Source organism: Acanthochromis polyacanthus, chromosome 7 (assembly GCF_021347895.1).
Source record: "Acanthochromis polyacanthus isolate Apoly-LR-REF ecotype Palm Island chromosome 7, KAUST_Apoly_ChrSc, whole genome shotgun sequence".
Taxonomy (NCBI): Eukaryota; Metazoa; Chordata; class Actinopteri; family Pomacentridae; genus Acanthochromis; species Acanthochromis polyacanthus.
In genome coordinates, this window is record NC_067119.1 from 21,577,049 (window position 1) to 21,604,164 (window position 27,116).

General features: G+C 41.8%; 2 protein-coding genes and 1 long non-coding RNA gene across 6 annotated transcripts; 2 read left to right on the forward strand and 1 right to left on the reverse strand.

Moving 5' to 3' along the window:
- Positions 1 to 6,676: 6,676 nt before the first annotated feature.
- Positions 6,677 to 16,028, forward strand: rgmb (repulsive guidance molecule BMP co-receptor b). The gene is made up of 3 exons (XM_022197699.2): positions 6,677 to 7,201; positions 11,240 to 11,793; positions 13,603 to 16,028. Exons 1-3 carry the CDS (start codon positions 7,084 to 7,086, stop codon positions 14,353 to 14,355), a joined length of 1,425 nt encoding a protein of 474 aa, XP_022053391.2. The 5' UTR covers positions 6,677 to 7,083; the 3' UTR covers positions 14,356 to 16,028.
- On the reverse strand, positions 15,975 to 18,535 carry LOC110953610 (uncharacterized). The gene is made up of 5 exons (XR_007943241.1): positions 18,414 to 18,535; positions 17,074 to 17,385; positions 16,957 to 16,998; positions 16,769 to 16,874; positions 15,975 to 16,606 (listed from the first exon to the last, which is right to left on the reverse strand). It is a non-coding gene; the product is annotated as an uncharacterized LOC110953610 (long non-coding RNA).
- Positions 18,536 to 18,705: 170 nt separating this feature from the next.
- On the forward strand, positions 18,706 to 26,891 carry erap2 (endoplasmic reticulum aminopeptidase 2). Of its 4 annotated transcripts, XM_022197687.2 has the most exons (22): positions 18,706 to 18,845; positions 19,149 to 19,245; positions 19,959 to 20,313; positions 20,427 to 20,613; positions 20,687 to 20,856; positions 20,966 to 21,104; positions 21,189 to 21,323; positions 21,438 to 21,558; positions 21,652 to 21,806; positions 21,898 to 22,011; positions 22,097 to 22,228; positions 22,477 to 22,608; positions 23,524 to 23,592; positions 23,703 to 23,878; positions 24,074 to 24,153; positions 24,249 to 24,432; positions 24,578 to 24,734; positions 24,832 to 25,016; positions 25,146 to 25,307; positions 25,471 to 25,611; positions 25,922 to 26,003; positions 26,441 to 26,891. In XM_022197687.2, the coding sequence occupies exons 3-22, from the start codon at positions 20,144 to 20,146 to the stop codon at positions 26,585 to 26,587; spliced, it is 2,838 nt and encodes a 945-aa protein (XP_022053379.2). In that variant the 5' UTR covers positions 18,706 to 18,845; positions 19,149 to 19,245; positions 19,959 to 20,143; the 3' UTR covers positions 26,588 to 26,891. The 4 variants fall into 4 exon arrangements, with proteins under 4 accessions (XP_022053379.2, XP_051806694.1, XP_051806695.1 ...); XM_051950734.1 differs by having other exon boundaries at positions 21,438 to 21,806; XM_051950735.1 differs by having other exon boundaries at positions 19,166 to 19,245; positions 21,438 to 21,806.
- Positions 26,892 to 27,116: the final 225 nt, after the last annotated feature.

Consider the following 27,116-nt stretch of genomic DNA (forward strand, 5'->3'; position numbering starts at 1 on the left):
TTTATCATGGCGGTATGTTTTCTTTAAAGGAAGGAAAACTTGTCAGGGTAAAAGTGGAAAATGTCCCTGTGGAGCAGTGACTCCTGAGATGACAGGTGTGTTGTTTTCCGTAAAAATGTACATATATATATATATAGTCCTACCAGGCTTTTAATTGATCTACATTTGATTTTAGCTTCAAAAAACACGTCTTGGCTTAAATAATATGACCAAAATGTTAAAATGCTCTAGGCCTCACTTACATAAATGGATTGCAAAAATCTAATTGAGGTATTGAAAGTTGAACTATTTATTGGGGTCCTAATCTGTTTTTGGGTGAGAATTTGTTGTCTTTATTTTGTTATTGGATAACTATTATTGATGAATTAACATGTAAGCGTGTCATTTGAATTTGTAGCTGGTCGGTGTGAAATCACTTGACCTCCTTTGCATGTTATTTATGGGTTAGTCAATACCAGGCATCGTATTTTAATCTCACTACGTCTTTCGTTTGTTAAATCTTCATGTAAAGTCCCAGTAGTTCCAGCTATAAATGTCAGGGGTGGGACAAAATATCAATACAATACAGTATATCTTATCACTTCTTCTTGTGACACATCATTAATAAAGTTGTGCCAAGTATTGATATTATAGTTAAAATATCCAGGAACAGACTTTAAAAAGATTTTCACAACCAATTTGACTAACCACAGTTGTACTTTATGATTAGTAATGGTGGCATAAAGTGAGTGAACTGAGAGTGGAGGAAATGGCTTCAGCGAATTAGACCTAATTAACTGAACGGACATGTTACTAAAACAGAATAATAATGATAAAACAAACACACATGCACTCACACTTAAACCAAAATATAGTGATTTTCGCAGCTTTTATTATTCTTTCCTTACACAGATACCATGATGTATCATAGATGATTGTCTTGCAATGCTTTGAGTATCACAGAATTGCTGTATCATGATACTATTGTTGTTGTGATACTGTTGTATCATGTATTACCCTCAATGAATAGAGTGGAATAAAAACATTCTAAAAAGCTGAAATGTAACAGACGTATAAAACAGAAATACTTAAGTTACATAAAGCTAAAGCTGTGGTCTTGTAGCAGTCAGTCAGTGCACATCAGCAAACCGGAAAACACTCTGGGGTTGAGAGTGTAAGGAGAGAAGGATCAATGTGACAACCTCCCTCTCTGGCCTGCATTAAAGGAATCCTCTCCCACTGATCGGACTTCTCTGATGATGCCACATTTCTCTCCAGCATTTTTAAAGATAAACCGACCCCATGATAAGCCCCTCTTGCTTTTCCCACTCTGACACTCTCTGCATTGAGTCACCTGAAACCAGCCCTCAGTGTCTGTCTTCTCTTTGTAACAGTGGAGTGAATGTGCAGCCGCGGGACGCTCTGATAAGGCCAAGTCAGGTAAAACACAACATGAGTCTGGCCTGGGAGGGAAACAGCTATCAAACAGGCTATTAAAGGATTTGGTTTCAACTCGCATTACAAGTAGGCTTTGATACCTGGATTTTTATCTGTTATGTTATCGTCTCACATCAGGAATACAAACACACACACACACCTGCAGTCCCCCTCCGTTACCTTTACCACACAACTGTGAGACAGGATTCAGGTGTGTGGGATTTGTGTGTGTGTGCTACGCTGGTTAGCACTGAGAATGAATAGAAGAGAACTGAATATAATACCCTGTGCAGTGGGAAGTGGTGGAATGTGACCAAATGCAATTTGAAGTACTTGCCCTTCACGTTCCGCATCATACTTTTGTAATCTTCTACCAAATGTATCCACTTCAGAGCAACATATCAGACTTTTTTACTTCTTGGCATCCATTTAAGAAACTTAGTTACTTATTTTGCAACTGATTATAACAATGCAAAGGCTTCCTTTACAAAAAATGGTGCATTTGTTCCACCTCCTCATCAAATATTTTCAGTTTATAATTGATTCCAAACCCTCCAAACTTCTCAAAATATCCAAAAATTCTAATGCTTTCAATGCCAATCAATGTACTTAAAGCATTTCCATAACATACAGTCCATACATTCCAGACAGTCGAGTTTTTAGGACTCAGTTACCTCAGAAGAATGCACCACAACCAGCTGCCACAGTAAACCCAAGAATGCGTCAGTAATAATCATACTTTTGCTAAAAACGTTTCTTTACTTTTACATTAGTGAGCTTTTACATAAAACAGTTTTCTTCCTAATCTGTTGCTTTTTTTTTCATGATACTGAAAGGATCATTGCATCACGTCGCCTTTATCAGAACACAACCTTCGACACGTTTGGAACAATGCAAACTCTCAACGCTCGCGCACTCTGCACACAGGATACACACACACAGGTGCATTATGGAGCTGCGAGGGCTGTTGAATGACGGCCTGTTTGGAGTTGGGGTGAGGTGGAGGGGGGGTAGGTGGAGAGAGGTAGAAGTGGAGAAGGGAGGCAGAGGTGTGGAGGTGAAGACAAGCTGGACGTTCAGAAACAGGCTGTCTTTGTGCCTGAGGCCAGTGTGTGAATGCAACGAGGGAAAGCAGCTTTTCATGGGAGGTGTGTGTGCGTGTGTGTGTGTGGAGGGGTGAGTTGGTTCCTCCCGCTGCCTGGTCTCAGCTGTGGTGTAATTGATGAAATGAATTAGTATGAAACATAGAGTTAATCTGCATGAATAGGGTCATGTGCTATCTAGATGTTTGTGTGTGTCCGTGTAAGCAGATGTGTGATTAGAATGAAATATGAAATTAGTCCTGATGAATAGCGCCATACGCACACGTGTAATTGAATTAACCACTCGGTGTCGGGCGTGTTGGCGTAAATGAAATGTTGGAGTAGTGTTCATCCTGCCGAGAGGTGCGCAGCAGGTTGACAAGCTGGTCGGAGAGGCCGTGTAGCAATCAAAAAGCTGCTTGTTCAATTCCCATCCCAATATTTGGTATCCAGGATGTACAGCTGGGTGGCAAATTAAAGTTAAACAGCATTAAGTCCATCAGTAGAGTGTTTCACCACTAGGAGACTCTAACAGCGTCACCTGAGGTCCACTGACTGGAAAAACACAATCCATCCAAAAGATACAACCTCATTCACAGTCACCATGGAATATGTACATGTTTAGTATTTGAGCCCAGTGATTTTCATGTATATTCAACAGTGGAGGGGGAAAAAAGCTTGTTATAAAGTACTGAAAAAAAGAGGAAAACCAATGATTTACAATAAATGAACTTAAATATAAACACAGTACGTATTCAACTTTTTTTCTTTACCATTTTTTATACCAAAAAGCAGTTACAGCTGGAACACTACATCACAGAGCATTCCTAGCCCTGCGAGGGTGCTGTGGGCTAATTTCACATTTCAAATACATGCATTGTGACTAATTGGTGATTTAAAATTGTTCTGCCGAAGTTAGATGCAACAGACTCCTGCCCCCAATGATGCAGCGGGTATAGCTGATGGATAGATGCAACATATATTTTGAACGGATGAAAAGCTCAACCTGAAAAGTTACTGATGGCTGCAGCTGTCAAATACATGTGGAAAAGTTGTTTAGAATCAACCAAATTATTACATCAACAAAAGATGCTTGTCTGCAACATTAGTGGTATCAAACCAAAACTCAAAACAGTCTTTTCTGATGCCAGGCCCATAAACCACTAATATTTATTGGAAAAAATACATCTTTTTGCTGTCAGAGATGCAACTCAGAGACAAATCCTGATACAATACAGACTCAGTGACCTCAGTTGAACCACAGAGAGGACGCCACAAGATGTTGTGGCTGCTAAGGGTCTGTGATCGATGCAGAAAGATGAGAGACAGAAAAAGATCCATGTTCTGCTAACCTGTGACAAATGTAATAAAATGAAATGGGAATACTTTCTATAGTTTGTTTGCTAATTACAAACTTTACCGAACATGACAACAATGAAAACAAACAGATTCATGTAGTGCACAACATGTGACTGTCACAAACTGAAGGACACATAATTCAAATCATTAAAACACCAATGAATATGATATTTTCTCAAAGCAGCCTTTTATGCTTACGGCACACACAGCAGCCAGTAACCCAGCATTCATGCCAATAACGCAGACTGAACTGACTGAACTAAAATGTGTAATCTTTGCATGTAAAATGGAGTAGCATTGAAGTATATCAGTTGTTTCAGAAAGTGTTTTTAGTCTTTGTAGGCTCTGCATACAACACAACTGCTACTCCTTTTGGTGCACAGATAAAATAGCTCCACAGGTAATATTTGAGTCAGAAAAAACTATCTTACACTCCTCAGATGTGCTCAGTTAAGTTCACCCACTGCTTGTTAACTCCTTCAGGAGTCCTTTGTGTTCCATGCAGAAGTTTCTCCACTCATTTTTCATGTTTTTTCTTCAATTTTTCGCCCATCTGTTTCCCTATTCCAGGCCAGCTGTAAAGGCACAAACTACAGACTCACATTATACAAATGTATACGCTGCAGTAACACTTAGGACAAGATTTCCTCACTCATAGACACACACATGCAGACTTCCTCACTGGTGAGATCAGAGGCTTCTGGCACAAACAGGAAGCTAGCACTGAATAATCTAATATCAGGGCCTGTTTGAGTTGCACACATCATCTCCTCTGGCTACACTTACTGACAAATCTTCATGAGCTTTATAGTGACTCTTACTGTTTATTTTACTGACACAATCAGTATGGAACGAGTGGCCATGACCAAACTTATGGAAAGCAGTGATGTGAGTTTACATACTGAAGGTGAGTCATGTTAGAGTGAAACTACCCGAGCTTTGACACACAGCACATAAAATATCAGGCCACAGTGAAGCCTTATTTGCTGCAATGCAGCCACAGTTGTGAAGACGCATACTAAAAGAAACGCACACACACACTTACTTACATTCACGCTTATGCACATACACATAAGCTAGTTAATCCAGAGTGCAGTTTGGTGGTAGGTAACGAAGTGTTACAGCACAGATGGAGACAGAACAGAGTCTAGATTTGCACACTAAGTAAAAAATTATCTTCAACTGTAGCTGCTTCGGTACTTGCTTTGAAACCCGTCCAATTTTATAACCTTTCTTTGAAAAAGTGAGTTTGGGTCAGGTTCAACTCCTTTGCAATAAAAATGCATTTCAGTTGCCTTCATAAAGTTGGTGTGAAGTTATTCATTCATGAATTATGGCTCTGGTTGGAGGAACAATGGCAATAACCAGGTACAAGCTGTTTTGCATACATTCAGTGTCTGTCATCACTGCTTGAGGGTGTTTACATTGTCTGCTCACTTTGTTCTTTCGGCAGTTTTGTCCTTTTGGCGATAAAGTTTACGACTGTTGCTGTGAGAAACTGCTCAGTTTTTTTCTGTGTTGTCACATCTGGGCTGCTTTGTGTCAGATTGTGTTCTATTTTCTGTTTATTACATTCTGTTTTTTGTCAAATCCACTGCAGGGTGAATTCCTGGAGGAGTTAATCAGCAAACATTAAACAGCAACTCAGATATGTACTTAACCCGTTGATAGTGGAAATCCATCCATTTCTTCCACAGAATAACTAGCTTATTTGGCCATTGGCTCAAGTACATCAAAGGCAGATTAATATCACAGAAAAACAGAGAGACATCCTGCACGAAAGTTTGAAGAAATACAATCAACATAAAGTATTCAAATTATGGAATCATTTTTTGATTTTGAGCGTGTTTACATGTTTTTATGCGATCATTTCAACTCAAAATGAGACCACTGAAAAAAAAACAACAACCAAAGATGAAACAAATGAAAAACAGCCTGTTAGTTAAGACTTATGAAACATCTCTATGGGTTCTTTGGCTTTCTTTGCATGGAAAAAACCATACAAATCACAATTTTATATGTACTGAGTTGATTGCATTACTTAGCATCAGAAAAAACAAACTTTACTTTCGCACAGTCAAACATCATTCATGTACATTGATCCACTCTGCTCATATAATTTTACTGCTGTTATGACTTTGATGATGTTGATGCTCTTTTCATTTATTTCTGCATCACCAACACAGTTTATTTATATTGGAATAAAAGCCATTAGAACAACTATTACTGCTTTTAAAACCTAAGAGTTTCAGTTCAAGGAAATTAGACTTTTTTTTTCCTCCAGTTGTCTCGCTCTGAAGCTCTGTGGTTTCCATGAGCTGGATGACTGAGAATCTACAGGGACATTTGTAAAACCAATTTACATAATTACTACTGGGCTTACTGGCTGTAACAACCTTTTCAGACATTTCAATATGTTTAGTTTTGCTCTACAGGTGGAAGGATTATTCTTATTGTTAGTATTCTTGCACTGCATGAAAGAAGCCAAAAGAAAAACAAAAAATATGAAGATTTAATATTGTTCTGTGTGTTTTAAGCACAAGAAGAGAAATAATCTCAATCTTAACGCTAAAAACAAGCTCTGCTTTGTCTTTATCAGTTTCCACTCTATCAAATGCATCTGAAACACATTACTGTCTTGCGCACACACTGATTTCCTGGCATCTCGCCAACGTTTTATAACTTTTATCTCAGACTTCTTCACTAATGTTATAGACTCTCTCCGTGTGTCTCCCAGTGGTAGGCGGGTTTTCCGCCAGCAGGGTTTGGTTGATTCTCTATTGATTTGTTGGAGAGGCAGAGGAGGAGGTGGAGAAAGTGAAAGGGGAGGAGTGGAGGAGAAGAGAGAGAGAGAGAGATGTGATTGTGCGTGTTTGGGACGAGAGAGGAGAGTGATCATAATCAAGGCAAAAGTCCGACCTCCGAGGGAGCGCACTTAAATCACGTTGGGCTGTGGATTTGTACGGAGAAAAAGTAAAAGTGTCGTCGAAGTGACTTGTGGCTGTACTTTGCTCTGCTCCTCTGTCCGCCTGTGCGCCCCCTCCGCCCTGCATTCCGCGGAGCAGCTGTGTTTTAATGCCCCTGCGCACCCGAGGAGCAGAGGAAGGAGAGAAGAGTGAGGAAGAAGAAGAAGGGGCAGAAGAAGAGGCGAGAAGGCCTGGACAACACCCCTCTTCGCCCTCTGGAAGTCTGTCCACTCTCCCCTCCTGGCCCTGCATGGACGGGGATGGGGAGAGCCGGATGCTGTTGCCGCGGGGCTGAGCGCCTCGCCTCCCCGTCTATGGTGCGCCGCTTCCGGCCACTGCTGCTGCTGGTCATCGTGGTGTGCTGCGGTGCTCACATAGGTAACCAACTCCACTCTAACACTGCCTCAACTACTGTCACAGTCATAGTCGCAACAAACTAATGTGATTTTTTTTTTTTTAATTTTACGCACTTTTGCTGTTCAGTTGAGTTGCTGTGCGCTGCGCCGTCACCACGGTGACAACACTTTCTCCTCTGTCTGGTGCACTTGATAGTGATCGGAGCTACTTTATTAGTTATTAGGCGTTTGTATTCACAGTGTGGCCGATCCCTGCGTTGGGCCCAGTGCTGCCTGACAATGGCTCTCTCTAAAGCGGCAGTGCAGCAGTCTGAGCACGGATCGAGTTTCTCCTCCTCTCTCCTGGGCCGTCATTCTCCTGTCTGCCCCTTAATGGCTCATGGAGGAGGGGAAGAGAGGGCGACCAGCTCTCCTCATGTCCATATAGAACAGATTTATTCAGTGCAACATAAGGAAAAACTGAATCTGTGTCAGGAAAGCTTGTCCAAAAAGTTGCAGTGTAAGATGCAAATATGATTGAACCTATTGTGGAGCACAGTTTATGTCCAGTTGATGCAGATTTTAAAAAAATGTAAGAATATTATTTGGATAGATAGATAGATAGATGATAGAAGAAACAATATACAAAAGAGCATGCAATAGTCATGTAAACTGTGCTAATTGAAGAAGCAGCAATAATGTGCCTAAATATTAGAATAACAATATAGTATAATAATAGCTTCTAGTAGTTATATTTAAGAAATTCTTTCACAGTTTTCTTTTTGTGTTAGTGAATGTTTATCTTCTGCATACTAATCGAAGACACATGCTGCAAAAATCCATCTTTTAACAGAAAGCCAAAAGTTAAAAAAAATGTCTGCAAGGATTATCGATGCCAAACTACGGCATTTCTGTCTCTTCTACACTGCTTATACAGAGATTTTCATTTGCCACATTCCCGGTTAGTTTATGCATCTGTAAAGACACAGATGCATTTTATATCTGGCGCAAAAAGCCGGACATGTCCTCTTTCCAGAAGCCACCAGGGTTTTTTTTGTGTGTTTTATTATTTTATTTTTTGGCTGGGTCTGTGTGTTTCTGTGTGCGCAGGGGGTCGGGGTTAGTGGCGGCTGTCTGTTGAGCAGTCACACCTCCAGTAATTAGTTTAACACGGCTCAGGCAGCAGGACAAAACCGCCTCTGCACACTCAGCCTGGTTGGGAAAAAGAGAGACCAACTCCACATTAAAGACCCTCTTGGCACCTACTGCCACACATGCGTCACCTGGAAAGAATGTGTATTATTTAGTCTGTTGAGCCAAACAGAATGTTTTATTTGTCAAAACTTGTACACGTTCGGGCCGTTTAGTCATATTTCATTGTTGCTCCATGCAGCATGTGTCTGTTTAGAGGCAGGGGCGTCCGAATTGTTGACTATTGTTCGCGGTGTCTAGCCGAGAGCAGGAGAGAGAGAGGCAGTGCATAGCGCCTCCACAGCTTTGTATCTCTAAGCTTGGGAGGCTGTTTGTGTGATTTGAGCTCAGCATGCGAGAGAGTGCACACAACAAGGTGATCAATAAGCACTTCACAAGCCATTCCTTCGGTTGAGAGATGATCCCAGTAGATCCCTTTTCTGATCTGCCGAGATGAGAGAAGTTGGAGGCAGCCAGATTGGGAGACAAAGAATTGCTAAACCGAGCCTGGGAGATTCAGCCGGTGGATCTTTTGACCTCCGTCTGATGTTGGAGAAGGTGCCTCAGGATGTGGAAGAGAAGAGGCGAGATGACCAGGGAGAGAGGAGAGTATCTGTATAGGGAATCAGGCTGAAAACAGAAAAGTGTTGGTGGAGGCAAGTGATTTAAGCTGTGAAAAAAAAATCTCGGCTTTGAAAGAAATGTGATAAAGTCAGATGTGAGGGGAGGATGGGGTGAAACAGAAAGGTTCATATAGGACATGGAAGCATCGGTGTGAGCATTGCTGACCTTGTTATTGTGTCTCTATTGGAATTATAATAGAAACCGAGCTTGAACACAGAAGTTCCTCACACGAGCAGTTCTTCATTCCCTTCTTCACGATATTTTCAAGTCAATTCAGTATTCATCATCTCGGCCCGACTTATCAGAAATTGCTTATTTATATGCATAGATTGGATTTTCTTTTGAAAGTACAGCTTTGAATACTTAGAAAGCCCGCTTAAGAAGACTATTTCACAAAAGAGAGCTCACGGAAAGCCTTGAAGAACAAAAATAAGAAAATTCCGCTTTAATATAGAACATAATATTATTCAGAACTTAATCATTGCATGGAATTCCTCGTTTCGCTTGATATAATTCACAGGAACGCTGGCATGCACGGCCAGCTACAGAGCCAGACAGTGGGAGCTGGTGTAAACTTCAGCAGATGCTTGACGTCAGCAAAGTTTTAACCTTTATAAGTCAGAGATGTGAACCCAAGTCCTCCAGTTACAGGGTCAGCTCCCATCTCGCTGGGAAAATGTCACTGAATGTGCTTTTGTGTGTTTTTTAGAGCAGCTCGTGATCCTGATACCTTCTGGAAGAGAATAAACCCCCTTCTGATTAGATTGGGAGCAGTATTTAGGCACTGCAGGCTAGATAGGAGGGAAAGCAGGAGGCTGTTGGTGCGCCAGTCAAAGACACAATGTGTCCTCAGTACTCAGACCGTCTGTGCAGTGGTGGCTGGCATGGCAGGCAGCCTGTGTATGTGTGTGTGTGTGTGTCTGTGGGTTGGTGTCAGTATTTAACAGGCAGGGGAGAGATTCTGAAGCCTGGTGTGAGTGGGGGTCCGTACCTGCACCCTGATCTCCACAGCTCAGAGCAGTACTGCCCCCAAATGGCGGCACCCAAATCCGTCATGCCCCAAAATCAAATAAATCTACAAAGAAAAGCTGGAATGCGCTGTTGGCTCGTGTGTGTTTACGTGCTGGTGGTAACTTACGGTTGTAAAACGATGGTGTGACATTGAGGGAATTTGTTGATTTCAGTAAAAACCCATGGACTTTCTGCTTTTTGATTGGCCATTAGGAGATCATACCACCATCTGAAGATCACTGACTGTGTGCGTTTAACGGAAGTACGGCCAGCATTCTTTCTAAGAAAGCTATTTGTGTGTGTGTGTGTGTGTGTGTGTGTGTGTGTGTGTGTGTGTGTGTGTGTGTGTGTGTGTGTGTGTGTGTGTGTGTGTGTAAGCAGCTGCCCATACACTGCAGAGCCTCTCTCTGGTCTAATCTAATAGGAGCACGCTGTGACTGATGCATTAGGTCTGCTCTCTAATCTCTCTCTCTCACTCTAACTCCCTCTCTCTCTCTGATGATCTATGATATAAAAGGCTGGTTTGACCCTTGTTACATTCAGAAATGAAGAAACAGATAACACATCAGAGGGTATGTTCCTGGTGGGTGTATGAGGACAGAGTAATCAATCTTTTGGTTAAAAAAAACAACTAAAAAAGCTAATTTAATGTCAGATTTCATATTTGTTAACTTTTCAGTGTGCATTTCTTTTGCAAAAGCTACACAGCATCACAAGAGAATGCCTCAAAACCTTATCAGCATCTTTTTGATACAGTTGCAACACAGATTGAACACTACAGAGCATCACTAAGCCACGGGAATGAACAGCACACCTGCACTGTCTTGCCTCCTCTGTGTGTGTTAGGTGCTCCTTGGCCATGCAGACACTATTATCTCACTCCTTGTGGGAAAACGCACTTTGTCTTTCCTCTCTGGCTGCTCTTTGGTTTATTACACTTCAGGTTTATTACACTCACAGAGCGGCTCTGCTGACTGATCAGGACTTTCAATCAGCAGCTGGTTCTTTTTCTAGTTTTATTAGGTTGGACTGTAACAGGCTGGTACCATTGTGTGCGTAAGATCAAAGGCTTCTTCACACTATAACATAGCTGTCTTATGTGAGTGCGCAAACTTTCCATTTCTAGTAAGATCCAGCTCTCAGTCTAGTTAAAATGTAAATTGTCATACATGCATGTTTTTCTCATATACCTTTTTTATTATATTTCTATGGGTTTCTGCCAGTGTTTCTGACTGTATCTGTGTGTCCCCTCCAGGTCAGTGCCAGGTGGCCACCCCTCAATGTCGTATCCAGAAGTGCACCACCGATTTTGTCTCCCTGACCTCCCACCTGACTCCGGCCGTGGATGGTTTCCACACCGAGTTCTGCAAGGCTTTGCGTGCGTACTCGGCCTGCACCCAGAGAACGGCCAAGTCCTGCCGGGGGAACCTGGTCTTCCACTCGGCTGTGCTCGGCATCTCAGACCTCATGAGCCAGAGGAATTGCTCCAGAGACGGGCCCACTTCCTCTACGCACCCTGAGATCCACCTGGAGCCCTGCAACTACCACAGTCGCACCCAGCACGCCCACATACATTCCCACGTGCACACACATGCACACTCCCGCGGGCACAGCCACAGCCACAGCCACACTCGGCCTGGGTACCTGTTCTGCGGGCTGTTCGGGGACCCGCATCTGAGGACATTTAAGGACAGCTTCCAGACTTGCAAGGTGGAGGGGGCTTGGCCTCTCATTGATAATGATTATCTGTCGGTGCAGGTCACTAATGTCCCTGTGGTTCCCGGCTCCAGTGCCACAGCAACCAATAAGGTAAGAACTGTGAAATGGGCTTTTTGGAGTCTAATTTGCTGTTATTAAGGATGGAAGAGCTTCCTAAGTGGGAGCAGCTGGTGTAATCTGGTTTACTATTGTATGTGTGTTTAAGTCTCTTTTCTGCGCCTCAAGGTAAGAAGTCTTATCAGTGTGAGACTATAAAACACCCTCACTCTCTCTGCTCTACTTTCTCTTTATCGAAATCTCTCACAGACTCACAGGTGTGAGGCAAACGGCCTTAATCTTGTGACTGTCTCTTGTGACTGAGGCAGTGTTGGAAACCTAACTCGGTTAATGGCTACATATAGCCTGACCTCTATTAACATGGAATGAGGCGTGTGAAAGGACCCACTGTTTACTAATGTGTGTTTGCAAGCATTTGTGTGTGTGTGTGTTTGTCCCATAAGTTCATAAGTGGCTCTCCTTGCACTCAGCTTGAAACACTGTGTGTTAAAGGTGCCCGAACAACAGAAAAGACACTCACAAACACACATTCATATATACAACACCAAATAGATGACGAGCCACACAAGGAGATCTTTGTGGTGTTAAAGAAGCAATGTTGATGTTTCCCCCAATGATCAGCCCCCTCTAGCTTAGTCGATAGTTTTAATTATTAAAGCACATACACACCCCTGCATACACTTAGTCAAGCCCACACTGACAGAAACACACACACACATTAAGCAAATAGTAGGTTTGCTACTCTGGTAGAGCTGAAGGTTTGACCTTGTGTCAGAGGTGGGGCAAGTTATTAGTCACGATTATTAGAGACACACACACACACGCTCCTACACACATGCTTACACACACATTAACAGCCCTGCAAGCTTAATGGCCTGCCAGTCCTCATTCCTCACGGCTGTCATGTGAACAAAGCAGCCATTCACCGGAACTATGATGCTAGTGCTAACTGTAATGCTCACACCACACCCTGCATCCAGCACTGCTTCCACTCACCGCCGGCGCCCTGCACGTATGTGTGGGTGCACATGTGTCAGCATGTTTGCATAGCTGTGTCAAATTACAACTTGTTAAAAAGTCATTAAGTCATTTCTCAAATGTAGTGTGATGAGAGTCAATAACCTGTGTAATGGGTGAATGTTCATATTTGTGTGTGTGTTAGAGTCCCTTTACTTCACCTCTCCTACCTCTCCTCTGTTCTTTCATTAATTCTGTGATTAATGGTTTAGTCTATAAACAGAGTTCAGTTTTGAATTTTCTGACCACATCGCAAACAGAGAAAGTCACAAGTCATCAGTGGAGAATGTCGTTCTTGCTTGAAAAATTATTTCAAGCAATTATCAGAAGTTATTAATTTCTATTAGTTCAGGCCTGCAACTAATGTTTTTTTTTCATTATCAGTTAGTTCTTCAATTATTTTCTTGATTGTCTGCTCAATCGTTTATTCAATGAAATGTAAAAATATCTTTTTGTCACAAATTTCCAGCACCCAAAGTGAAACCTTAAAAATGCTTGTTTTGTTTATCTAGCTGTGGAAGTCCTAGAGAAATTGTTCACATATGAGGAAAAGAAAAATGGTTAGTCCTCACACCTTAGAAGCTGAAACAAAAAGATTAGAGATTAGTAACTGATTATCAGATTAGTTGCCGGTTAATTAACTGACTTCAGATTCAGCTGTATCCATGATGTCAATAAAAGTTGTGTTTGTCCAGTAACTAATGAACTGACTGTAATAGTGAATAGTATCTCAGTTGTTGCATTTTAACATTGTCATTCACTGGACTTTAAATTCTAAAAGTCTCTATAACATAACTGATGCACTGTCTTGTTCTTGCTCTATAGATCACCATCATCTTCAAGCCCTATGAGGGTTGCACAGACCAGAGGGTCTACCAGGCCGTCACAGACAACCTCCCAGCTGCCTTTGACGACGGCACCGTGAGCAGTGGAGACCCCATCCACGCTTCGGCCGGTGCAGACGGCGTATCTGGGAAGGTCCGGGCTCTGTGGATCTCTGAGCGCAGCCCGGGGCGCCACGTGGAGCTGCACGCTGGCTACATCGGTGTAACTGTAATTGTGCGCCAGCTGGGGCGCTACTTAACCCTGGCGGTGCGGATCCCCGAGGAGCTGGCCCAGGCCTATGATGCCACCCAGGACCTGCAGCTCTGTCTGAACGGCTGCCCCAACGGAGAGCGCATCGACCAGGCGGGGCACCTTCCCCTGCCCCTCTCCCCTCCGGCGCTTGGCCTGCAGCAGCTGCGTCGGCCGAGTTACTCCTCACTGACACAAGCATCCCCCTATGGTGGCTCGCAGGTTTTTGGTGTGGAGGGGGCGAAGGAGCGCTGCAGGGAGCAGCTGGAGGTGCAGGACATTTACTTCCACTCCTGTGTGTTTGATCTCCTGACCACCGGGGATGTTAACTTCACCGTGGCAGCGTACAGCGCCCAGAAGGACATGGAGAGTCTGCATCCACACAGGGATAGATGGAGGATCTACCCCCGCGGCTCTGCCATCTCCACCTTACACTCTGGTTCTCACCTTATCAAACAGTTTGCTCTGCTCCTGGTGTGTGCTCTGAGCGCTGCTTTGATGTAAAAGTGGGAGTCTTTGAGTATGCCTGCATGCATGTGGGCTTTGTTAATGTGTGTGCACTAGAAAGTGAGTTTTGGGAGTTTTTTTCGCAGAGCACTGATACTGAACACTCCTTTCTCGTGTAGAGAGTAAACCGCAGACTGGACAGTTACTGGGAACTAGGAGTTTTTTAGATTTAAAAAGAGGTGACAGACCTCCCAGTGGACGCAAGAGATACTGGCAACACGAACTGCATCTTGCTTTGGCGAATCAGCTCTCTGGAGGTAGAAAAACAAAGAAGACATGATGACAGCTTCTACAATCTGTCTTTATCTTTGGATAGAACGCAATTGACAATGACACAAATGTTTCCGTGTGGGTGAACTGACTGTAAATAGTTCATTTTGTCTTCAGTGCACAGTGTAATGGTGTAGAGTTTGTTTTAGTGCCATTTGATGTGATTTTTTGTAATACCTCAGACAGAGGATGTTTGTTTTAACAAAAGCACTTTATTTTAAATTTTTTTCACGAATCCACATCAGTGTTTTGTTTCTTTCACTCGCTGTTTTCCACCAAAATCTTCAAAGGCTCAAGTTTTGGAGATCTGTAGGTTTTTCGATCCTTTCAGAGTAAAAGACAGTTGAATACTAGGAGCTGCCATTTTCGTTAAAATGCGCCATTCTTTCATGAGCTGATTTCACTCAGCATCTCATTTTAAGTCAGTCGATGTGAGCTGTTCTGTTGAATGTAATATGAATATTGTCACAGCAAATGCCATCAGTACTATTTTGTTGCTATGTGAACTTGTTGCTTTTTGTCATTCCTGATTTCAACTGTGTGTGTGTTTGTGTGTGTGTGTGTGTATGTGTGTGTGTGTGTGCGCGCTCTTTGTTTTTTTGTTGGTGACATGTTTGAATGTGTTTTTATTTCATCTGATTCACATTAGAGGTACTTCCACCTTTTTGCCAAGATGCTGTGACTAAACTGGCTCATGTTTTTTACTCAGTGATTTTGTTGTTGTTATAATTTGAGCCAAAGACAGATAACGGATGTTTTTTATGTACAAAGAAAATCATAACTCACCACCAAAACCAGCACCTGTCTCCCTCTCCGAGTCTCCTTCTAACAAGTCTTTAAATTTGCTACTGTAGACTGCTTTTTCTCCTTCTGCCAGAATGGACAAGCTGCTCCTTATTAGGATCCATGTCAGATACTGGAGAGAGAACGCTGCAAATTACTGAGGAAACTAAGGGGTTTGAGCTCCAGCATTGTGTTGCTGGAATCTGATACCTAGTAGAAATGTCAACTGATGAGACTATGAGCCTTTTAAACATGTACCATTCTGTATAATTCTGCCCAGTTAGTTTGATCATTTAAGCTTAATCTCAGTTCCTGGCTTTGTGATCTCTTACATCATGTGTGAGTGTCAGTTTGGTGGAGAGTGACTGGTCAATGTTGAAATACTTAACTTATTTATGAACGTAGTGTCCTGTAGAGGATGTTAAGCTCCATATTATTGCTGTTGGATAATAATTTAAAAAATGTCAGATGTGATTGTACTACCACCTAGTGGTGCTCTGTTGCTACGTCAGTGTGTTACTCAAGGCGCTCAAAAAATGGAAAAAAAAATCGAGGAAGCAAACTGTTTGCCAGTGTTTTATTTAAAAAAACAATAAAGTTGAAACACTCCAAACTTACTTTGTGTTTATTGAATTTACATTGAAGAATATAAAAAGCAAAATGAGGCTATTTCAAAAGTGAAATTATGTGGAAACTTCCAAGCACTCACAATTTTCCTTTTTGATAATTTAAGAAAGTCAGTAATATGGGTACGACTAGACACACATATCTTCTCACAAAAGCACATACATGTATACAACAGCAGGAGCATTAAGCCATCTGTCTGAGGTTAGGCTTCAATCAGATACCAGGTTTGGCCTCACAAACTCGCTCTGTTTTCAACTGCCATAGTCAGTAACACCTGTGAAGTTGGTGTGAAAGGCTGAAAAAGGCGCGACTAAGGATTTGTCGCATTACAAAACTTACTCCTGTGATCCTGAGAGTGAAACAATTCCTATTTGATTCATGAAACTTTCCAAAAACCTCGCAGTAAACCCATCTTCATGAAATAAACCATGAGACGGGAACACACTCATCGTCTTTGACTGCAGCAGTCTTCTCTGTGGAGGCTTCAGACAAGAAAAATTCCCCTCTGTGGGGTTAGTTTTCTTTCCATGGTCACTTGGTGCATCAGATACCTTTTAGTACCAATGATCTGAAAAGTAAAAGTCAAATACACTGTCAAGAAATGATCAAATCCATTTAGTACAAAATCTATAATATATATTAAAAAAAACAACACCCTTTTTACCTACACACAAAGGTACACATGCTATATATCTCTGTGGTTAATTCTATACTGAACATAGACTCTTACCACTTAATAACAACATAAATGGTCATCAGAGCATCAAAGACAAGGATCTTCATGAGAATAAGCCTCAAGGCCAGTACAACCACCGCGTTTGTCCGCACAGCAATATCTGGAGATCAAAGCACACAGACCAACTTAAAGCATCTAAACTGGGATTTTATTTGACATGTTTGCAAACAGCTAAATTTTACCTTTCATATCTTCATCCTTATAGCAAATCTTGTCATGATCAGCTGGAATGATAGAATGTGTTAAAAAGCTGAAATTACAGCTTCAGACTGATGTGTTCATGGGTGAACAAACTTTACCTGATGAAGTGGTGAGGTGTGTTCTCGTGACTTTTGAACGTTGTCTGTGGCTCACAGAGCATCTGTACGATGGCCAGTCACTGGTCGCTACTGTGATTACTGCCACAGCGTTGTGGCTGCGATGCCTCCTGGTTACAGCGACACTCAATGGTCCGGTTGACATGTGGCCCTCTGATGCGGATCTCCACCTGACCTCCAGACGTCCTCTTCTGAAGTCACTCACCATACAGACCAGCAGAGTCCAGCCAAGCCTTTCCCCTGACAGGTGGACCGGAGGCGCCAGAGATGCCAGAGCATTGGCGTCCACTCCTCCTGATCCAGGGTAATTAGGCAAATAGGAAATTTGTTTAGGATGCAAGGAGATCTTGTTCTGTAGTTGTCCAACAACAGGATATGTGCAAAGCTTTGTATTGCTGCACTGAGGCACAGAAAATGCAGAGTAGTTGACATGAGGCATCCTCTTCAAAAATAGTGTATTTTTTCTTTAGCTTAACAGATTAGACATAAGTTGCACAAGTTAACATTTACAGCGCCCTCCATAATTATTGGCACCCCTGGTTAAGATGTGTTGAAAACCTTAAAATAAATTCAATTTTTATTGCAGAAGCATACTCTCACACTGAAAATTGTTGAAAAATGTATTATAGGAGAAGATTAGGTGCTGTTTTGTTGGCAAAAAGGGGTTGTACAAAATATTAACATCAGAGGTGCTGATAATTGTGGCACACATGATTTAATGTAAAAGAATTATTTCTTAATGTGTGATTTTTTTCCCCCACTGAATAAAAGCACTTGAATTAAAGGTTGGATTGTCCTCTTTTTTTCATTGTGGTCCGATATTATTTAGAAAAAAAAACTGAATTTATTAGAAGCTAAAGAACACATCTTAACCAGGAGTGCCAAAAATTATGGAGGGCGCTGTAAATACTTTGTGCTTTTAACATTATTACCACATACAACCCTCGATATGTCAATTAGTTCCTGTGCTGCAATCTTACAAACACTGGACTGTCTTTATGAATAACCTCATAGAAGGAGTTAATACTGATGTAAGCCCCTACTATAGATAATATAAAACTCAACTGACAGAGGAAACCGTACGCTGGTCTTTGAGCCAACTTTGTGTTTCTGATCATAAATGATACTGATTTGACTTAAATTGAATTTAACTATCAGGACTGATCTAATCTGAAAAATTGCATTTATGCTTTAAATGAAAAAAAAAACGTACCTTTGAAAATTTGATATTTTAGACATTTGAGATTTTCAACAGTGAATTTTCTTTGCTCTAGATTCACAGTAGGGGTCAGAACATTGTGTTAAAAATGAAAAGCTCTCACCTGTCCATAGATAGATGATAGGGAGGTAAAAGAGACCTCTGGAAGGTTCAGTCATGTCTGCTTTAGCCAGTGTGACTTTTATAATTGCTGATCGACGGCTGCTCTGTTTGTGCGCGTGTTTGTGTGCCTTGTGTGTGAGTGTGTTAAACGGGGGCATTCCATTTGGCTTTGCCAGGAGCATTGCATTATGGGGGAGCGACATGTCTCATTGTTGTGACCTTATACTAACAATGGAACCCCCTTACCCCACCCAACCCAAACACTGACACAGGCACAGGGGAATAGAGAGAGAGAGAGGAAGAGGGGAGGACGGTGTGAGCTCTCACTCAGCTCCACTGTGTCATAAAGAAAGAACAAAACTGAGGACAGGACTTTAGCGAAGAATAGCTTCAACAACTGGGGACACACCTGTCTGTGGCTGTTAGATCTGAGGTGAGAGACTGATTATATCAACACACCCTGAACAGGAGAAAACACCCTTGTAGGTTACACCTGCACACACACACGCACACACATACACAAGTTTTTCAGTGTGTACATTATTTGTTCTCCCATCAACCACATCAGCAGTGTGTAACATGTGTTTGTGGTAAAATGCCCTAACATGTGTCCAAATATGGGAAGCTTAACTGTGTTATTTCTCTCTCTCTCTCTCTCTCTCTCTCTCTCTCTCTCTCTCTCTCTCTCTCTCTCTCTCTCTCTCTCTCACACACACACACACACACACACACTCAGACATTTTTTTCTCTCAGCAGTGGGAGGGAGCTTAAAGAGAAAGTGAAACTTAACAACAGGGAAATGAAGAGAGCATGATAAAGCTGAAATGATCGAGGTAAGACATTTTTACATTTCCCTAAAACATGGCCTCTGAAGCAAGCACAAGTCAAATATGAGTTTACAAACTGCACTGTTTTAGCTCTCCTCCACAGTCTATTGTGTCCCTGTTGAACTCAGACAGGTTGTAACTAAGAGCTTTATCTTTTCAGTATGGTACAGTATAACTCGTGCCTATGCAACCTGATTTGAACTGCAGCTATGCTCCTGCAGCTGTTGTCACCTTACAGTTATAGCTGTGTCCTCATCTTGTTTTGTCCACATGGAAAATCATGTGGTGTTTTTGTTTGAGTCTTTCTCAGGCTGATATGTGTTGTGGCCTAGTAATCAACAAAGCTCAGTTTGTCAGAAGGCACCGAGCATGTGTTTTAAGCACAGCACAGTTACTGAAAGCATAATTTCCGGCCCCCTCAAAGCCTGCTATGCTGTATGAGAAAAAATACAACACAGGAAGAATTGGAGCAATGAGTGAAGAGTCTTTATAGCTGTTGCTGTGTGGAAAGCTGTTTGTTTCATTAACATAAGCAAGCCGTAACCTTTGAATCATTTATTAATGTTTGTCCTAGTTTTATAGTGAATGCTGTGACCTTTGACTTGACTGAAGGAAACAAAGCGTTGTCACACCTCTGCTAGATCACAGAAAGAATACTGGATTTGTCTGAATAAATCATTTTGAGTGATACATATTAATCCTCCTATTGTGTCTTTCAGGTTCCAGACAAGAAGTCCTGATTTACAGACGTTGACATTTTTCTTCAACCTTATCATCATCCAACATTCACATCAGGTGGTTCCCTGTGTTTGGGCTATGATTGTTTGATATCAGTACTAGCTGTCAGCCTGTCATTCGGGTTGGCATTTTTTTTTATCAGCATTTGAAGGACATTCCCCCTGCAATGGTCTCTGTGAGGCTGCTGGTTTTGTTTCTGTTCAATGTGTCTCTGGTTGGGTCTCAGCCCACCCAGAGTTCACAACAGGTGTCAAGTCCTCCTCATCCTGCAGGAGAACAATCTCCTTTGGATCCTAGTAGTCTGTCCTTCCCTTGGAGCCGCCTTCGCTTGCCAAGGTATGCTTCACCCTCGTTTTTTAGTGGCCACATTCAGAAACGAGCAAGAAAACTGCCAGACATCTGTCTTTTGAGTTATTTATTCAAATGGTAACATGTGTTTTTTATTTCAGGTACATCATTCCTCTTCACTACCACCTCTTCCTGCACCCCAACCTCACAAGTCTCAGTTTCACTGGCTCAGTGCAGATCCAGATTGATGTCCAGAACAATACAAACTGGGTTGTATTGCACAGCAAGGGTTTACAGATCTCCAAGGCCACTATTTTAGACCAGAACCTCGCTCATCTGTCTGACCAGGTAGTTGTAAATGCAGATCAGCTGATTTGTCTGTGTTATGTACAGTGAACACGACAATCTCCTTCTCTTCTAGGTTCTTCCAGTTCTTCACAACCCTTCCCATGAGCAGATAGGCATTTTCTCTCCCAGGGTGCTCAGCAGTGGGCAGAAATATTTCCTGTATATTGAGTTTGAGGCAGAGCTTGTAGAAGGGTTTTATGGCTTCTATAAGAGTACCTACCGGACCAGTCAAGGAGAGACCAGGTGAGATTAGGTTCACTGCTTTGCTTCATGCATAATAAATTATCCTCTGCATACAGGTGTGTTGCAACCTTACTACACTATGATAGTATCCGCTCATGCCTCTTTCCAGAACCTTAGCGTCGACTCACTTCGAGCCCACAAGTGCTCGGATGGCGTTCCCTTGTTTCGACGAGCCAAACTTCAAAGCCAATTTCTCCGTTCGGATCAGGAGGAGTCCGGAGTACATTTCTCTGTCCAACATGCCTGTTGTGAGTGTTGCATGGTCGTTAGTTGTCACACATTTTTAAATGTGTGCGAAATACAGGCTTCAGTTTAGCGTTTGTGTATTTCAGGTCAAGACAGTTGAAGTAAATGGCGGCTTGCTTGAGGATCAGTTTGCTGAAAGTGTAAAGATGAGCACGTACCTCGTAGCGTTTGTCATTTGTGACTTTAAGTCTGTCACTGGAACAACATCCTCTGGGGTGCAGGTATGGTGTCTATGATGATATGTTGTAAAAAAATTTTTTTACATTTTTTGCTTAAAGTATTACTTTCTAAGTCATAAATGCTGCTTTGTTTGTTTGCATTTTTATGGACTGTAGGTTTCCATCTATGCTGTCCCTGAGAAGTGGCAACAAACCCACTATGCCCTAGAGGTTGCTGTCAAAATGCTGGACTTCTACGAGGACTATTTCAACATCCGCTATCCTTTACCCAAACAAGGTGAACCATTGTTTGATTTTTTTTCTGCGATCGAGTTGCAAAGCATTGTACCTCTTCATCACTTTCTGCTTCCTGACTGGTTTTCTCTCTCAGATTTAATTGCCATCCCAGACTTCCAGTCAGGTGCAATGGAGAACTGGGGTCTGACCACCTACAGAGAGACCAGCCTTCTTTACGACCCTCTCACATCCTCTGTTTCTGATAAACTTTGGGTTACCATGGTGATTGGCCATGAACTCGCCCATCAGGTGAGAGTATGACAGTGTATCTGCACACTAATGACATTTTGCCCCATGATAAGTCAATGCAGACTAGTAAAATTATAATTGGTTCATGCAGTGGTTTGGAAACCTGGTGACCATGGAGTGGTGGAACGATATCTGGCTGAATGAAGGATTTGCCAGATACATGGAGTACATTTCAGTGGAAGCCACCTACCCTGACCTCAAAGTGGTGTGTGCCTCAATCATTTACTGATCCATTAATATTAAGCATAGGAAAGAGGATTGATATTCATGCTCTGTGCCCAATCCTGCAGGAGGAATATCTACTGCACACCTGTTTTGCAGCAGTTGGTCTTGATTCATTGAACTCCTCTCGGCCAATATCCAGCCCAGCAGAAAACCCCACTCAGATCAAAGAGATGTTTGATACAGTCTCCTATGACAAGGTGGGTTTTCATTCTTTTTGTCCAAGGAGCACCACACAGACAATTTAATTTTATCTGTAAAGTACTGATTAAATAGCACAATCTTGGTCAGTTTTAAAAATGAAATTGCTGACACGAGTGATTTATGTGTTTATGCTGAGTAGAAAATTACGTTTGAGGTAAACCAAACTTCTGCATTAACTCAGTCCTTCATTTGTGGCCTGTCATGGTTAACTGCTAAAATACTGTTTTTCTGTGACTCCTTCCAGGGAGCATGTGTCCTGCACATGCTGCGACACTTCCTGACAGACGAGGTGTTTCAGAGTGGGATAGTTCGATACCTCCGCAAGTACAGCTACAAAAATGCACACAATCAGGACCTGTGGGACAGTCTAGCCAATGTAAGAGTCCAAGTTACACTGATTGTATAATACACTGTGTAATTCTCTATCATCTCTTTGTGAAACAACAGGGGCAAAATGATTAAGAGCCGGATTACTTTGCTGTATGTGGCACAAACTACATCAATGGATAATGAAGTGGAAGAGAATAGAGAATTGTTAAACTTTACCTACAAAGAAAGCAGTAAAGAAGTTAGACTTGTCCTGTTTGACAGTTTAATCACTCACCTTTTTATGACTGTGGCACTATCATCAGGTGGTAAACAGAGAGTGATCCATTTGCAGATGTCCTACATTTTATTTCCTTATTCTCTCCCTTTGCTTTTGTTATGTAAGTTCTTATACATATTACAAATCAGTTACCAGCTGCAGTTTTCCTTTTTATATTTTTTTGATTTGTTTCCCTTTCGTCCAGAAGAATATTGCTTTCGACTCGTTTTATTATGATGCAAAAATCAATTTGCTGAGATCTGAAAGCTGCTTTAAGTAGGAAATCAAGCAAAGTGAACATGATGTCTGTTTTCACTGCAGGCTAAGCTCTGGTATCTGTGTTTGGTTAAGCAGTTGTCAAGAACAGGTTGATTTAAAGAGTATGCTACCCTTCCAGGCAAAAGTAACAGAATTTCACTCAAAACAAAAGCAGATTTGGCTTTCATTGTAATGGATTACCAATTTTAAGCACATTCAAAGTCTCTTAAAGTTAATTTTCCAACTGCACTGAACTGACCTGAAACCAACAGCTGTCATGAACGAAGGAAAATCACATCCAAAAAATCTGAAAAACTGTTGTGTATTACTACGAGTAATGTAAGGTACATCTGATTTGTAACAAACTGACATGCAAAAATTTGAGGTGTTTTAATTGAACTTGCAGTCACAAAAGAAAATTAAATGCTAAATTGTATTTTTTTTCAGACATGCTCAGAGGAGGACTTCATCTCAGGAAAACACTGTTACAACAGTGGCCAGGCCACCAAGAATGCAGTGAGTAAACATTTAAGCATCAAATCACTCACCTCTCTTTGCAGATTCCTTCATGTAGATGTCACATGCTGCAGTTTAGATATTGATCTTCAGTCTGCTGTGTCCTTCAGTACCTGTTTGCAGGGGAACATCTGGACCTGACAGCCATGATGAATACATGGACTCTGCAGAAAGGTATTCCTCTGGTGACTGTAACTAGGAAGGGGCCTCGTCTGCTGCTCAGACAGGACAGGTTCCTGAGGACTGTGATGCCTTCTGATCCTCTGTGGTCCTCGTTTCAGAAGGAGTAAGAGGACATGTACACTTCTGCATTATTTTTATTATTTAGTTTAATATTATTTACACGCTTTTTGTTGCTTTTCTGGTCTGCATTTTAATTCTTGCAGCTCCCCATACACTGTTACTCAGACTAATTTTAAGCAAAGATTAGGTTTAACCTTTATCTACTTTTTTCAGTGGATGCTGTTTTCTGTTTTTATAGTTTCCTTTGGCACATCCCTCTGACATACAAGACTGATGTCTCTGGCACCATCCACAGACACCTGATGACATCACCCACAGGTAAGATAAAATGCTACTTACAAATCTTGCATCCCCAACTTTTTTCCCATTATAAAGCTTTCTGTTCTATGTTTTTCTGTTTATATTTCATTTAGACAGCATACACATAGGAGAGGAAGCCAGCTGGGTGAAGGTAAACACTGACATGACAGGCTTTTATGTGGTTCATTACGAGGAAGGTGGTTGGGATGTGATGGCCAAACTACTGAGGGAAAACCACACTGCTCTGAGCTACAAAGACAGGACTCAGTTGATACACAATGCCTTTCAATTGGTCACGTAAGTATTTGTGTCCACGAGTTTGTAAGTCTCTGTGAGACAACACACCTTTTTGTACTTTTCTGCGTGTCTGTAAGAAAACATCTTTGGTGATCCAACATGAATTAGCATGCATTCTTTCAAATCTTTTTGTATCTCTCTAAAGAGCAGGCCATCTGCCGCTCAATAAAGCCTTAGACCTGATTGGTTACCTGAAGAAGGAGATGCACACAGTGCCTCTTCTTGAAGGACTGGGCTACCTGGAAGCCTTCTACCATATAATTGAGAAAAGGGATGAGCTTGATTTAACACAAAACCTGGGGGTAAGACAACAAGAGTCAAGTGTTCGCAGGATTTTTACTGCACATCACTATGAAATTGAGTTAATGTGAGTTGATCTTTCTGTCTGTTCTTGGACAGATGTACATCCTGCAGTTTTTCCGCGCTGTCATTGACCAGCAGACCTGGAGCGACAGCGGCTCTGTGTCAGAGCGACGGCTGAGGTCAGAGGTCCTGTCGCTGGCTTGTCACCTGGATTACCCTCCTTGTCTGGAGCGAGCACGTCAGCGCTTCAAAGACTGGCTTCAGTCCAACGGAACTCTCAAGTCTGTAAATTGTATTTCAACACACATTGTTATTAGTCAGCAACCACAGATGATTCACAAAACAACAGAACTCTTCTGTTCCAGGATGGATGGTATAATTTGATGTCGTCTTGTTCCTACTTACTCTAGCCCACCCACTGATGTTGCAGAGACAGTGTTTTCAGTCGGAGCTCAGGACGACCACGGCTGGGCCTCGCTCTTGAGCACATATAAGACTTCCCTCTCTGCAGCACAAAAACACAAGATCCTGTTTGCCCTAACCAGCAGCAAAGACAGTAACAAACTGCAAAGGTATATCTTAATGCTGCCATCTTGTGGCAAGTAGTATTATACCAAAGCAATGCAGCCACAACATGTACAAAAATGTAATCTCATGTAAATCTGACACAAGTGACACGTGAAAGTGTTATGTGTGCTGCAGATTTTAGTCTCTGTGTGTGTGACTGTGTTGCAGACTGCTGGATCTGGGTCTGGAGGGGAAGGTCATTCGATCGCAGGACTTGTCCAGTCTCATCCTGATGGTGGCCAGGAACTCACGAGGATGTAACCTGGCATGGAACTTTGTCAAAAAGAACTGGGACACACTGGTTCAAAAGTTAGTAGGACATGATGGAGACACTGAATGATAAACTATCAGTAAAACACATGATGTCATTATGATGCAGTTTTCCATGGCTTTTTAAAATATTCCAATAACATTTTACCAAGTATATATACACTCTAGAGCCTCCTCAAGCTGATCTTGTAATTGGATTCAAACACTATCAGTCTTAGCTTTTTAATGACGCCAGTGTATTTCATTAAGAACAAGTGGAGCAGATTTTTGATTTATAAGGTCTCTCTGACAACCACAAACATTACTTTGATCTGAGACTGTCCTCTCTGTCATCTCTCTGACTTTGCAGGTTCCAGTTGGGCTCATTTTGTATTAGAAACATCATCATTGGCACCACAGGCCAGTTTTCTTCTCAGGAGGAACTCAATGAAGTAAATATACTCCTAAATCCAGAAATACTTTTTGTTGAACAACGCAATGTAAACATCCACCCATACTGACATGCTATTTAGACTGTCTGGCATTGGTGGTGGTAGAATCAGAAACATTGCCATTATTTTCCAAAAGTTCACATGGGTATATTTTATTCTGTATTTCTGCTTAACTTAATAAAACTTAAACTAGTGATAAAATCTACTGTGGTCTTAAAAGAACTGCTACAATTTTGCACCTGAATTTGGGCTTAAAATTTAGAAAAACAAGAAATTATAATAGTTGTTAGAACAAAAATATCTATATAATGCTACTTTTCTAATAGCACTTTACCATATGAAACCCTATAATGCTGTGAGGAAGCATCTGTGAATTTTCCTTCAGTTTTTTTTTCCTTGTTTGTGTTTTTTTAAATGCATGTGTGTTTGACCCCCAGGTGCAGCTGTTCTTTGAGTCCATCAAAGAGCAAGCTTCCCAGCTGAGAGCCACTCAGGTGGCCCTGGACAATGTGCAGAAAAATGTTCGCTGGGTTCAGAGGAACCTCGAGACTCTGAGAAACTGGCTGAATGAGCAGATGCAGTGAAGACAGCAAGAAGAGAGGTGGTGGCTGCCAGCATAGCACAGAAGGGAAGATTTTTTTAATGTGTATGTGTGCTTCAATTTAGTGTTTGACAACAGTGAATAATTGATAGTTTTATATATAAATTGTACACTTTTGGGAGGGTTATGTGTTACAGCTGTGCTTGTACCAGGGATATTGTGTTGTCTTGTGTGTGTGTGTGTGTGTGTGTGTGAGAGAGAGAGACAGAGATCCATTCCAAACTGACACAAATACTGTGTCAATGGACTCTTCACCAAATGGACAATAAAAGGGTTCATTCATTGTACCTCCTGCCACCTTTGTGTGTGTTATATCAACTGAAACACATCCTTGTATTATGCTCATATTAAGTAGAGCCACCGTGTCTGCGCTTTTGTGTCTCTTTGCATTCAACACATTGGTTATTGTTAAACTATTAGTAGTGTCGCATAACCAGACTATTCTGCAGCACGGTAATAATAAGCTATTGATACGAACCATTTCTAGGTTGGAATCTAGGCTTGGGCTGGCC